At 39.4% G+C, this 14,340-nt stretch overlaps 1 protein-coding gene across 1 annotated transcript; it reads left to right on the plus strand.

Annotated features, from left to right (window-relative positions):
• The first annotated feature begins 10,761 nt into the window (after positions 1-10,761).
• Positions 10,762-13,596, plus strand: LOC108808126 (uncharacterized). Its single transcript, XM_018580317.1, has one exon. The coding sequence runs from the start codon at positions 10,762-10,764 to the stop codon at positions 13,594-13,596; it is 2,835 nt and encodes a 944-aa protein (XP_018435819.1).
• Positions 13,597-14,340: the final 744 nt, after the last annotated feature.

Below are 14,340 nucleotides of genomic sequence, written 5' to 3' on the forward strand. Positions count from 1 at the left end.
AATTATGATATATAAATTATTGCCATATTTTAAAAACTTACCTTAAATATAAATCAATATTAAATGTAAATATGTCATAATTATCTTTAAGTTATTACCATATTTTTAAAAAATTATCTTAAATATAAATCAACACTAAATGTAAATATCCATGTCATAATTTATTTCAAGCCATGTCATCAATGTTGGTGTGCCATGTCATAATTTTTCATTCAAAATTAATATGGTGATGACACATGTCAAAATCACTTCTCAAATATAAACTAGGGGATAATGTATAAAACTGAATAAACTATTTGATTTATCAAATAAATTAAATGCATCGTATTTATATTGTGCATTTTAATTTGGGAGTTTTGCAAATATGACTCAGAACTTAAAGTCAAACACAAAACTAGCTTGTGATTTTTTGGAACTTTTATTTCTCTATTCACCCCAAAAGTTTGGATTATTCACGAAAATGCCACTACTTTTTCCGAAAATGAGTTTTTTTTACTCTCTCATCCTCATCTTCTTCAAGTATTTACAATATTGTCATTGCCATCAATACACCACTACAAAAAACCCACACTGATAGCACATTATAATAGCACGTTTTACTAAACTACTATGATAGGTAATTAAAAAAAAATCGTATACTAATAGGGTTATATAAACGCTATAAGCGGGAATCCAAAATTAGTTTATAATTTCAGATTATTAGGTTATAACCTAATAATAAGCTTTGTTTTTGGTGTATGTTACAGAGAGAAGAGAATGAAGTGGGTGAAAACTCAGCTGCAAGAGTAAGTTATCAAGTTACACATCAATTATTTGTTTGCTATTTTACACTCACATTTTTAACTGATCATTTAACAGAGTGTGAACACAAAAGCACAACAGAGGTGTCTTTTGATTGATTGGGCTGATGAAAATGGGAACGTTGCAGAGGATCGTATCATTTCATCAGACCCAAATGATATAGTGAATGACAGTAGATTAGGCCCTACTGATGCTAAAGTGATGGTAGATGCTGCTACTGAACCTGAAGCGTTCATGTGGAGACCTGGGAGTAACATGTGCACAATCAAGGAAGCTGTAGGCCACATTATTACATGGCCTAAGAATAAATGTGTTGAACTATGTTACGTGCTCGAACCTGAAGACATTGCACCGATGGTAAGTGTATTTTGTTGCATTCGCATGTGTGTTTTCGAATTGGTTTGGTCTTTCATTAAATTGTTTTCGCATGTGTGTTTTGACAGGGGTCGAAAACTAATTCTCTCAACAAATGCAAACTACTAGATTTAACTGATGATAATGTAGTTATTGGTGAAGGCCGTTGGCAAACACAAGAGCCAAAAGCATTGGTTAATGGACTTCCTCTCGGACCGAAAGTAGTTAAAGTCTTCCTAGATGTTGTACACGAATCTCATACATAATTATAGAGGCCTACGATGGATGAGGCATATCTGGATGACTGCATAATGTCTTTTATATCATGGCCTGCTCGGAAAGTTATCTTTGAAAACCCACCAGAAGCAACAAGAAAACAAAATCCTCTTCCAAACACTGCATCATCAGTAGGAAACGCAAGAGCTGCAGGTGTAAACGCAAGAGGAACATCAGGAGCGACATCATATAAAACTCCAACTGAGAAGTCTCAAGCAACAAGTCATGTAATATTGACTGCGTAGTTTTGAAATCATCTTGTTATATTATTGTCTGAGTTTTAAATTGTTTATATTGTAACCTTGTCAGCTAAATCAGGGAAATGTAGCTATTAAAGTAAATCATAAATGCAAATTGATGGACATTGGCGAGAGGAAACAAGTTGTTGCTGAAGGGCGTGTACATTCAAGAGACCCAAATCAAATGGTCCATTTTGTACGCTTGGGTCCGAATGCAGCTAGAGTATGGGTAGATGTGGTGATGGTGGAAGATGCAGAAGTTTGGAGAAAATCAGATGAAATAGAGTCTTTGAAAGATGCACATGGTTTATCAATTGTTTGGCCAATTGATAAACTGGTCATATTTTAGGCTGATGTAAGTGCTGTTCTTTGTCTTTAAAATCAGCATGTGTAATTGATAAACTGATGAGACTTATTGATTGTTGCCGCTTGCAGGGGGAATGAAGAAGTTTGGTCCAGAAGGGGGTAATGAAGCTATGCTCGATTAGAAACTAGGGTAATGAACTTATGTTTGATTATGACTTTCTTTTCTGTTTTGAAACTGAAGGTGTGATCCTTTTTCTCAGCGGCATATGTATTAACTACATTTGTTATGAATGGTTAAGTTTTCTTATAACATTTCTATTTTGAAAACCATCATCAAGTATATCATAGCACTGAAACAAGTCAACAATGGCAAAAAAGTGTTATGATCAACTATCATAGCATTTTAAAAAAATACGAATTACTCTATCATCGATATGTGAAAGCTATAACAAAATTTACTAGAGTAATAACCCTAAGCTATTGTATGTTTCATATATATATAATAGCACAAAATATAATAGCGATATGTGATTGCTATTGAAGAAGGACTTATCATAACACGAAAAATGAATCGTAAACTATTGGTAACAAAAAATAAGTGTGCTGTTGTTAAGGTAATTATATCTTACAGGTATTGCTATCGTAACCACACATTTCATAGCGTCACTAAAAATTGCTATCGTAGGAGGGGTACCTACGATGGCTGCTGATGACATAACATTTATGAATTCGATACGAAAACCCTACCATAGCATATTTTCAGCGCTAAAAATGTACATATTTCTTGTAGTACACCAACCACCATAAACAACCAATTTGAAGCTCTTAATGCATCTAAAATCGATTTACACTTCTTTTATCTCATTTCTTATGAACTAAAAATAAATTTCACTTTCTTTCTTTATTCATCCAAAAAACCAAGATTTTGATTCTATTTTTTGTATGATTTTGGGCTTCTGTGTGTTTGGAGAAAACTTATGTGTGCTAAACAAGTTATCTCACTGGCTGAAGCTATGAAATCATTTTTTTCGAGATCTGTTCGTCAAAAGACTTTCGTGTAAGTCTTCTGGTCAATGTAGATGTTAGTTTTGCAATTGACTTTTATATGTATTTTTAGAGAAGACTTCCATGGAAGTCTTCCATTTTTCTTTGTTAACAAAAAAATCTCAAAAACTCCAGAGAACACCTCCTCGTAAGTCATCTAGGATAAACATGTTAGTTTTGCATTTGAACAGATTGTGTCAGAAATTTATTGTCCAAAAGAAAAATAATACCTCAATATTTAATTATAATTAGACGACTTCCATGTAAGTCGTTTCAGGTTACTTTTGCAATTGAAAAATAAAACTTAAATATTTAATTTTATCTAGACGATTTACATGGAAGTCTTCTTATAGACTTACACATAAACCTTACTAGATTTTATTCCGAGATTTCGGTCAAACCTTGGTTATTACAGAACGCTTATGTGTACGTTGTCTCCTCGAAGTCTTCTATGTAAGTCGTCCATATAAAATTAAATATTTATGTTTTATTTTTCAATTGCAAAAGTAACATGAAACGACTTATATGGAAGTCATCTAACTATAGATAAATATTGAAGTTTTATTTTTCTGCTGAACGACTTTCTTGTAAGTCGTCTAAGAAAATTAAATTTCTGACACAATCTGGTCTAATGCAAAACTAACATGTTTATCCTATACGACTTACCGAGAAGTCTACTGTGGTATCTTAGAGATTCTTTTGCTAAAAAAAGTAAGCCGATATTTACAAATGAATACTTCCAAAGAAGTCTGTTGTTGAGTAGCCTTCTCTGGAAGTTTTCCTTTGAAAATTTTCAATTGCAAAAATGACCCAAATATAAGTCATCCAGAAGACTTTCATGCGTCAATGTTTAATAAACTTTCATTTTCTCTAAAATTATAAATACTTTTTAACATTTTCTTGTTAATTCATGTATGTTAATCAGTATTGGGGCTATAGAATGAAATTTATAACTTAATTGGTGATATTTATGAAGTCACTAACATTCATGTTTATTAAAGTTTCTAGCTGATTCGAGAAGACTTCCGTAGAAGTATTCTAAGTTAGTTTATGTATATTTGTTAAGTTATTTTAAGATGTATTTTTAATCTTTCAAAAGTGTTAAGTAACTTTAAGAATATCAAATCATATGGTTTAATGTGTCTTCTTAGATCATAGGATATAACTTTTAAAGTTCATGAAATTTGAAATTTTAATTTTCACTTAAATTTTTTGAGTTTTCCGCTTAAATTTTAATTTTCCGCTTTTATTTCAATCTCCCGCTTTAAATTTAAGTATTCATGGAAAACTTCCAAAAAGTCTTCCAGAAGTCTTCCAAAAGAATTCTAGTGAAAGTGTTATATCTTTGAACTTATACAATGTTTTTTCTATTGTGAATTTTGACTAAGTTTTCTTGAGAAGTCTTTTTCCTTAATTGTAATAAATTTGACAAACTTTCTTGTTATTATTTGTTTGCTATTGAAGTTGTATCAATAACGTCAAGTAATTTTGGCAAGATAATATTGTGGAAAGTCTTCTCAGAAGTCTTCTAACATATAATGCGCTAGAAGAAGTCTTCTGGTGAGTCTTCTCTCATATCAATATGGAATCCAAATTTTTCTTTGTGGAAGATTGATCTATAACAGTTTTGTTTGTGGTCTGTTTTGTGATTTGTATGTATACTCTTTTAGTTGTGATTTTTTTTGTATGGATTTCCGATGGAAACAAAAGAAATTGGCTGCCATCAGGAAAAGGTAGGAAATTACAGACGGATTCCCACGAAAGTCATTTTAGAGTCTTGAAAATATAGCAATTTATGGTTAACACTAAAAATTATTTTCAAAGTAGCATCTCTTAAAGATAATTCAATTAAATCATAAACATCTAGTAAACATTATGTATATTTATAGATATGAATAAGAGAATTCATAGATTTTTTTTTAAAATTGGTTTTAAGTGTTTTTGTTATTTGTGATTATTATAAAGTTTTCCTTATTGCATGTATAACGTAATCGGATAGTTTCAATAATTTTTTTCATTTTTCACAATCTGAAACCACAATCTGTCGTGAATATTGATAGTGCTCAAATTACCCAGTAGAGCTTACTCTCTCAAATAAGAGGTACAGCTGTAGTACTTAGGGATCGAATCACGAGGAGCTAGAGAACCAATTAAATAAAACCTACTAATCAATCCTAGGCAAGATTGGTTTATATGATAGAAATGAAAATAACAATTCCTAAATGAGTAAGGCAGTTGCTCTAACTAACAATATGAAGGGTTGTTTAAATGGGATAAAGAGTGCTAGACATAGAGTTTCTATTCAGGAATGGAGATTATAATCTCTATAAATGCTTTAATAAGTTGCTTGCATGATACTATAGATCTCAGCCGCTTAACATATGTGAATGAATCACTGGTTAAAATATCTAGATCTCTGGCCACACCTTTCGCATGATGACACAGAAAAAGAGTCGGTCGATATCCTTTTGAGATATTGACCGATACACCTTTCGCGGCGCCGATCAATTTACCAGCAGGGTATCGATCGACGGCTTCTAGATCTGCCTAGACGCGAACCGAATATGACCGCAAGGTCTCAAGGAGGAACGGTCGTTCTTCTCAACGGAAAACATGCATCGCTCAAATGGATAATTCAAGATAATCTAAGATCCTAGTGATCTATGTTCTAGTTAGATACTCTAAAACAAACATAGGGTACAATCCATTTGATGAGTATCACAACTTAGCAATTATAGCTTGGGGCTAATCCCACAAACCTATTTAAACCCTAGATCTAACAAGTAGACTACTCAGACATAGCTAAGCAATTCATAACAATAGATAGATGAAAGAATTGCATAGATAGAATAAAGTAGAAATACAAAAGGAGATGAGAAATCTCTCCAATCTCTCTCAAACAAATAAAACTCTAGTCTCTCTCTCACACTCTCTGCTTTGGTTGTAAAAAGCTTCAAGCTTCAAAGGGTTTCAAAACTTGCCGTCAAAAGCACTTAGCAGGAGTATTTAAGCATTTCCATTAGGTTAAAAACTCGTCAGGGGCAATCTCGCAATTTGGTGAAGTCTTGGTGAAGTAGTCGGCTAAACCATTTCGTCCTCGATATCGATCGACAACACTGAATGTGTATCGATCGATTATAATCTTCTAGTACGCGGATCTTCTCAGCTACATCGATCGACAACTCATGATGAGTATCGATCGATTGTAATCGCAATGTTGACTTCCGACTTAGTCTTGAATGGTCAACTCGGGTGTATCATCTCTTGTACTCCAAAATGCTCCAAAAACATCACTTTCTCACAAAATGCTCATGAACCTGAAAACATACCTAACAGGCTAGAAAACATATTAAATATATAATAAAATACTAGTATACCATGGTTAAAAACGGGTAAAATCCATGGTATATCAAATATGTCAGGAATTTCCAACGGATTTATCTAGTCTGTCAGAAATATGTAGGGAACTTTGGATGTATTTGTGACAGTCCCTGGTTTCGAGTAGACCAATGATATAATACACATTCCGTTGGAAATATGTCGGGAATCCAAATAAAGACCGGGAAATTTGACCGCCAAAATTTTTGGTTACCGCGGAAATACAAAATTTCTGAAAAAATTCCCGACGCATTCTTGACCAATTTCCGACAGAATTTAAATACATATTTGTGAAACACTTCTTACAAACTTTCCTCTCTCTCTCTAAAACAAACAAATTCTCTCTCTCTCCCAAAATCGCCTCCATCTCTCAAATCATATCTAAATCATGTAATGTTTTCCATTTTAGTGAGAATTTTTAGATTAAAAGCATGTTCACTTGTTGATTTTAGTGATGTGAAAAGTTAGTTTTATGGGTTTTGAATTTAGATTTAGGATTGAAAGGTAGTTTAAAGATTCTTTTTGTTTGTATTAGGGAATATGGATTTTAGTGATGTTAGTTAGATTTCTGTTTTTCACACAATAACCGCATCTGATTAAACCTTCACACAGATACGTATAACTCAACCGTCAAGAGCTAAAAAAGATGCTCTCTCTCAAAAGCCCTAGCCGCAAAAAATCAAAAAAGGCGACTCTGAGCTTTTGACGCCATCCTCCCCGACGCTTCTCTCCGATCTGCCTCTCCATCGTTTCCAGACTTACAAGGGAGACTCTTGACACTCCTTGTTTGTTCTGTCGTCTCTTCTGGCCTCTTTCTCTCTCTCCGTTTTGAAGCTACCGTCTGGCTCTGTGCCAAGTTCTTTTTCTTGCTCATCACGTTTCCTGCAACTCACTCTGTTTCGCTTCCTGTTTTCACCGTCGCTACCACTGCTCTCCTCGATACATCTCTCTAGCACGCTGCTAAGTCTTCATCTCTGCAAATCATGTCCCAATCGGCTTTGATAGTTCGCAAGGGGGATCCCTCTTCCGTGCGCCGCAAGCTTGACTCGGAGGATGAAATAATCCGAATTCCAGATTGTGATCTAGACACAGTTGCAGACCGCTTCCGCCTGACACTTATTGGGCGTGTCTTCCATCTGCAAGGAAGAAGTATCGATGCTCTGATCCACCTTCTTCCGCGCAATAGGATCTGGAATGTCGAAGGACGTGTCCGAGGGATTAACCTTGGCAATGGGAGATTCCAGTTTGACTTCGATAATGAAACCGACCTCACCTCCGTTCTAAACAAACGCCCGTGCCATTTTAACCAATGGAGCTTTGCGCTCGAGCGGTGGGAACCTTTCACCAGTGAATCTTTCCCCAACACAATTCCCTTCTGGGTTTGTGTCACCGGAGTCCCAGTGCACTTCTGGAATGACAAGACTTTCATTGAAATCTCAAAAGTCTTAGGCAAATGGATTACCCTCGACTCGAAAAGAGCAAGGTTCCAAGTCTCTGTCAACGTTGACAAGCCATTACAGTTTGAACGACGCCTTGAATTCCCCAATGGAGATATCGGACGAGTCTCCTTCGCTTATGAGGGACTTTTCAGATACTGCTATACATGTCACTTGATCTCACATGACGAAGGAACTTGCCCTCAGCTCACTCCGGAAGAACGAGAACAAAAGAGACAACAGCGAGCAGATCTAAATGCTCAGGGAGAACCAGGAGCCTCTCGGGTACGAATCGACGATTGCAATGCGCACATGAAACGCCCACGTTCCCCATCAAATGGGCGTCAATCCCCTCCCCTAGGGCGACCAAGAAGCTCCAACTCAAATGACTACCGCAAAGAAGACAAGAGACCTCGTCTCTCTCCAGTTCACGATAGCAGAACCACCAGGCCAAACCAGAGAGACCAGGGGAACAACCGTGCACCCTCTAACCGCAATCAATCGCGCAACGAAGACGTCTGGAGAAGACTCGAACTACCTCCACGAACATCTTCCACCTATGGAAAGAACGCCTCCTCCCGTGCTCCCCCTAGGGAGAGCCGCTACCCACAGAGATACAATGAGCCCAGGCAGACGGCACCGCTTAATAGACGCCAAGGAAACAAATACCAGGATACTCGTTCCTGGCGTCCCAGATCGCCCCCTAAGCCTACTCCATACACTGATACGGCTCCGGCATCCTCCCGTGCTCCCCAACTTGAGCATAGCGGTCCTACTCGTGTCTCCCCCTCTCGGGCTATCTCGGATTCTCAACGCACTATCTCCGATCAACTAGGAGAGCTTGAGCTTGGGGACGCAAACATGGGACCCCTACCAGCGAGCCCTGCGGCGGAAACAGAGGATGAGCGTCTCAGACGTATCAAGGGGAAAGCTCATGTCTCTGACACCCCGTCCTCTCGAGACCGCGATCACCGTAACAGGGCCGCTCCACTCACCATCCAAGAACCAGTGGATGCTAATCAAGTCTCCCCACAGCGCAAATCCTCTGCACAAGACGCCCATGCTACAGCGCCAATGATCATAGAGCCAAGAAACCTGGATACTGAGATGGACCTCGCTTTGGACTTTGACCAGGACCTCGAAATTACTCTTACAGAGGAAGAACTCGCTCTAGTTGATACTATGGTTAAAGACTCAGAACTGTACATGGACGAGGATATGTTAGAGGACGATGACCTTCTCGACGAGTGCCCTGATGACGATGCAGAGAAGATTGATGCAATATCCCAGCTCTCCCCGGTTAAAACTAAAAAGCCCGATGCCATGGAGAACCGTCGGCTACCCTTAGTCCAAGCGGAGAAGATTGGAGCACCTTCCGGAAACGACACTCCGACGCTAGCACCACCTCCACATACCGCGAAAGGATACCTTAAGAAGCACGCCACAACAACCCTTGAGACGAAAAACTCAAAGGCTTCAAAGGCCTCGAAGAAACTAGGCCAGCTTCGCGGTCGTAGTTCACCCAAGAAACGCTTCACCATGGGTAAATCTACTACTGTCTCCTCTACCTCTGCTGTCCCTCGTATTGAGGTGTTCCCTTCTGCTAAAAGCAAAAAACCTTTGTCTCTCTCAGGTTCGGTGGTGTCCCAGAAACCACCCAGTAAGAAGATATGAGTGCCATAGCTTGGAATTGTCAGGGCGCCGGAGCTTACCTGACCAAGAAACACCTCCGGGAATTGCACCGTTGTTTTACTCCTTCTTTTCTTTTTCTTTCAGAAACAAAAAATAGTTATTCTTTTCTTCAGGATTCTCAGTTTGAATTTGGTTATAATAAATTGTTCACCGTGGAGCCTGAGGGTCGAAGCGGTGGACTAGCTCTTTTTTATTTAGATTCTTTTGATGTTACAATTCTTTTTTCCAATGATCGAATGATCGACATTGAGACAACCATAGCAGGAAACAAAGTCTACATTACATTTGTCTATGGTGATCCGGTTATCAATAACCGAGAAAACGTGTGGGAAAGATTGACCAGAATCAGCCTCACACGTTCTGATGCTTGGCTTATGATCGGCGATTTTAACGAAATTACTTGCCACCAAGAGAAGAAGGGCGGCCGTAAGCGCAGCGACTCATCTTTCCTGCCTTTTAAGACCATGCTAGACAACTGCGGAATGATTGAATTTCCATATTCAGGCAACCCTCTCTCCTGGGTCGGTAATAGAAAAAATGGCAAAGTACAATGTCGACTGGATCGGGCAGTTGGAAATGAAGACTGGCACCATACTTTTTCCCACACCAATGTGGAGTATCTTCGCTTATGGGGTTCGGATCACCGCCCTATCCTCTCGCGCTTTCTCTCAGTAAAGAAGTCTGGAAGACGCGGTTTCAAATTTGATAAACGATGTATAGGAAAAGATGGCTTCCGAAATACAATCTTCCATGGTTGGAACGACCCAAATCTCTTTGACCGAGACGACCTGCACGACCGGATCGAACTTTGCAGAAAATACATCTCCCGCTGGAAACGGGGTAATCCATCCAACACGGCAAAGAAGATCGAAGAGATAAAGCTCAAGCTGGAACAAGCTCAACTTGACGATAACTTCACAAACGAGGCGATTCTAAACCTGAAATGGAACCTATGTGCAGCCTTTAGAGACGAGGAACTCTATTGGAAGCAGAAGAGTCGAGCAAATTGGTTAAGGGAAGGCGACCGCAACACAAAATTCTTTCATGCCACCACCAAACAAAGACGAGCGCGAAACCGAGTCCTACGACTCCGACGGCCGAATGGTACATGGGCGGACACGGAAGACGAGCTGGAACAAGTGGCAACAAACTACTTCCAGACTCTCTTCACCTCGTCCAAACCATCGGATTTCGAAAACTCCCTCCAGTACATTACTGAGAAAGTAACCCCAACCATGAACGAAGCACTTACAAAAGCTCCATCTGATGATGAGATTCAAAGTGCTATGTTTGATATAAATCCGGAAAAGGCTCCTGGACCAGACGGTATGACGAGTCTCTTTTTCCAGAAATACTGGGGCATCACTGCCGATGTGGTGCGTGAGACCGTGAAAGAATTCTTCAGGAGTGGAACACTGGACCCCCGCCTAAACCAGACAAACATTTGCCTCATCCCCAAGACTGAGAGACCAATCGAAATGGCAGAGTTCAGACCCATAAGTCTGTGCAACGTCTCTTACAAAGTCATCTCCAAACTCCTGAGTAAGCGGTTAAAGAAGTGCCTCCCGAAAATTATCTCGGAGACCCAATCGGCCTTTGTAGCCAAGCGTCTAATCACAGACAACATCCCTGTTGCTCATGAAGTTTTCCATGCCCTGCGGACAAACCCTGGATGCCGATCAAAGTTCGTTGCAATTAAAACGGATATGAGCAAAGCTTTCGACAGAGTTGAATGGTCCTTCCTTGAAGCGCTTTTACTAAAACTTGGATTCTCTCCGCAGTGGGTCTCATGGATCAAACTATGCATCTCATCAGTGTCTTATCAAGTACTACTCAATGGGGAACCAAAAGGAAGCATTACACCATCTCGAGGCATTCGACAGGGCGATCCTCTATCGCCTTTTCTCTTCATTCTCCTTACGGAAGCTCTTATCTCCCAACTCCAAGGAGCGGAACGGGAAGGAAGAATCACTGGCCTCAAAATTGCCAGAAATAGCCCACCCGTCTCCCACCTTCTCTTTGCCGACGACAGCCTCTTTTTCTGCAAAGTCGATACGCATCAATGCTCGGAACTCCTCCGTATCATCCATACATACGGCCTATCTTCGGGACAGCAGATAAATGTCGCCAAATCCTCCATTCTCTTCGGTAGTAAGGTTCCACAAGACATCAAAGCAGCTATTAAACAGTCCCTCGGGATCTCAAAAGAAGGTGGAATGGGGGTCTATCTCGGACTACCAGAGAAAATATGTGGAAGCAAAAAGCAGGCTTTTGCTTTCATCCAAGAACGGCTTCTTAACCGTATCAACTCCTGGTCGGGGAAACTACTATCCAAAGGAGGGAAGGAAATCCTGATCAAGTCCGTAGCCCAAGCTCTTCCCACCTATGTCATGTCATGCTTTCTCTTACCTATGGAGATCATTCGGAAGCTTACCAGTGCAATTTCCCGATTCTGGTGGAGCACAAAGCAAAATAACAAGGGCTTACACTGGATTGCTTGGAAAGATATTTGTATTCCCCAAGATAAGGGTGGACTCGGCTTCCGAGATTTTAGAAACTTTAATCTCGCCTTACTAGCGAAGCAACTATGGAGGTTAGTCCAATACCCCGACTCACTCCTCGCACGAGTCCTAAAAGGAAGATACTACCGCCTTTCGAACCCACTAGACGTCAAAAAGGCGAGCTCCCCATCATACGTTTGGCGAAGCTTGATGGCCGCTCAACCTCTCTTGAACGCCGGCCTGAGACGCTCGGTAGGCTCGGGGAACGGCACCCTGGTTTGGTCGGACCGATGGATCCCGGATACCACGCCACGACCAGCTCTCCCCCGCGGCCCTTCCTTCGATCCACATCTCCGGGTATGCGATCTTATCGACCCCGCGAACTTTGAATGGAACCTCCTAAAGCTCCGGGACTTATTAGCTCCCGAGGATATCCCCCTGGTTCTGAGCCTGCGATTACGCCGCTCCAGTCGTCCGGACAGCTTTGTTTGGGCACCCACCAAGTCAGGAGCCTATACAGTCCAGTCGGGATATACTCTTGCTATGGCAATGGACTCATCTCTCGCCACAGTCCCCGTTACCGAGCCTAGTACTACGGCCCTAAAAGCCAAAGCTTGGTCTGTCAAAACGTCAAGAAAGATCAAACACTTTATCTGGCAGGCACTCTCAGACTGTGTTCCAGTCTGCAGCCGACTTTCAGACCGTCACTGTAGCAAAGAGAGGAATTGTCCCCGCTGTGGAGCCGACAACGAGACCATAAATCACCTACTCTTCGAATGCCCACCATCGGTACAGACATGGGCTCTGGCTCACCTCCCCCACTCTCCGGGTATCTTCCCGAGCTCGTCAATCTTCAGCAACCTAAACCACCTCCTCTGGCTCGCAAAAGATCTTGGTATTCCGACCTCTATCTTGGAGAACGTGCCCTGGATCTTGTGGTACATATGGAAAGCTAGAAACGATAAACTTTTTAACGGGAAGGACACTTCCCCTCTGGATACGGTCCAAGTAGCTATCTCGGAAGCAGGCAACTGGAAGCTGGCGCAAATCCTACATTCAAACGAAGAAGAAGTCACGCCACCACTACCGCACGCACAATCCCCCGGCCCTAGATGCTCGATTGATGCTTCATGGCATAAAGACGATGCACTATTTGGCGGAGGTATGGTCCTTTTGAACGAGGAAGGGGACACGATCACCGGTTCATTCTCTAGTAACCGGGGTCTCACCCCCCTACACGCAGAGCTTCAAACTTTGCTGTGGACTATGAAGTCCTCACTTCAAATGGATCAACTAGATATGACCTTTGAGACAGACTGTCAGCAAATGGTCAAGATCATAACCGACGAAAAAGAAGACGACTGGCCAGCTTTATTGGTCGAACTTGAAGAGTTTCATCACCTTCGTTCTATGTTTAATTTTTGCTATCTACGTTTTATTCCCCGTTCTTGTAATATCCGGGCCGATGCTCTTGCCAAAGATGCTCGAACTCGTGGTAAAATCTTTTCCCATGTAAACCCAAGAATTCCGAATCGGATGGCTCAAACCAACCAATCGGAAATTCCTTAATAAAATATGGAGCTTTTGTTGTCAAAAAAAAGTTAGATTTCTGTTTTTTTTTAATAACTTGCGACCGCATGTGTATATCATTAGCGAGATTCGAAACTAGGAGTAAAATCAATAAATCACATTTATTACTAGAATAAAAATGAATAAATCACATTATTACTAGGATAAAAATACATAAATCACAATACTATCTTCTCTATTAAAAGAGAAGTACAATTTTTATCTACCACTAAAAAGTCTTAATAGGTCTATTTATTAATTACATAATATAACTTTACATTATAATCAATAAGTATATTAATAAAAATCAATTTTATCTATAAACTTGAATTTTATTTTTAGTTATAATAAAATCTGTTGAGAGAATATCTAACAAAATCCTACTAAACTTTTTAAATAATTTTTATTAAATAATGCATTAATTAATTTCGTAATTAAGTAATTTAATATCAGTATTATATTAAAATAGAAGTATTATATAAATTAAATATGATAAAATTATATTAAATTTCTAAATTATTCTATTTATTTTTAAAAATACTTTCATTTAAATAAATTATTATCTACCATTAAAATGGGTTCAAATTTGTTAACAATGTCATATTTTTATACAAATAAAGTTATTAACATATGTTAACATTTGATTTCTACATCTATATATTTTCAAAAATCATATATTGAAGAATTTTTTTATTTGATTATTTCAAATGATGAAAATTCAAAAATATAATAACAATAAATAAA

The sequence above is a fragment of the Raphanus sativus genome, chromosome 6, assembly GCF_000801105.2.
Source record: "Raphanus sativus cultivar WK10039 chromosome 6, ASM80110v3, whole genome shotgun sequence".
Taxonomy (NCBI): domain Eukaryota; kingdom Viridiplantae; phylum Streptophyta; class Magnoliopsida; order Brassicales; family Brassicaceae; genus Raphanus; species Raphanus sativus.

Excerpts from the sequence above, each read along its gene's own strand:
- LOC108808126 (XM_018580317.1), top strand. The coding sequence starts at position 10,762 with ATGAACGAAGCACTTACAAAAGCTCCATCTGATGATGAGATTCAAAGT.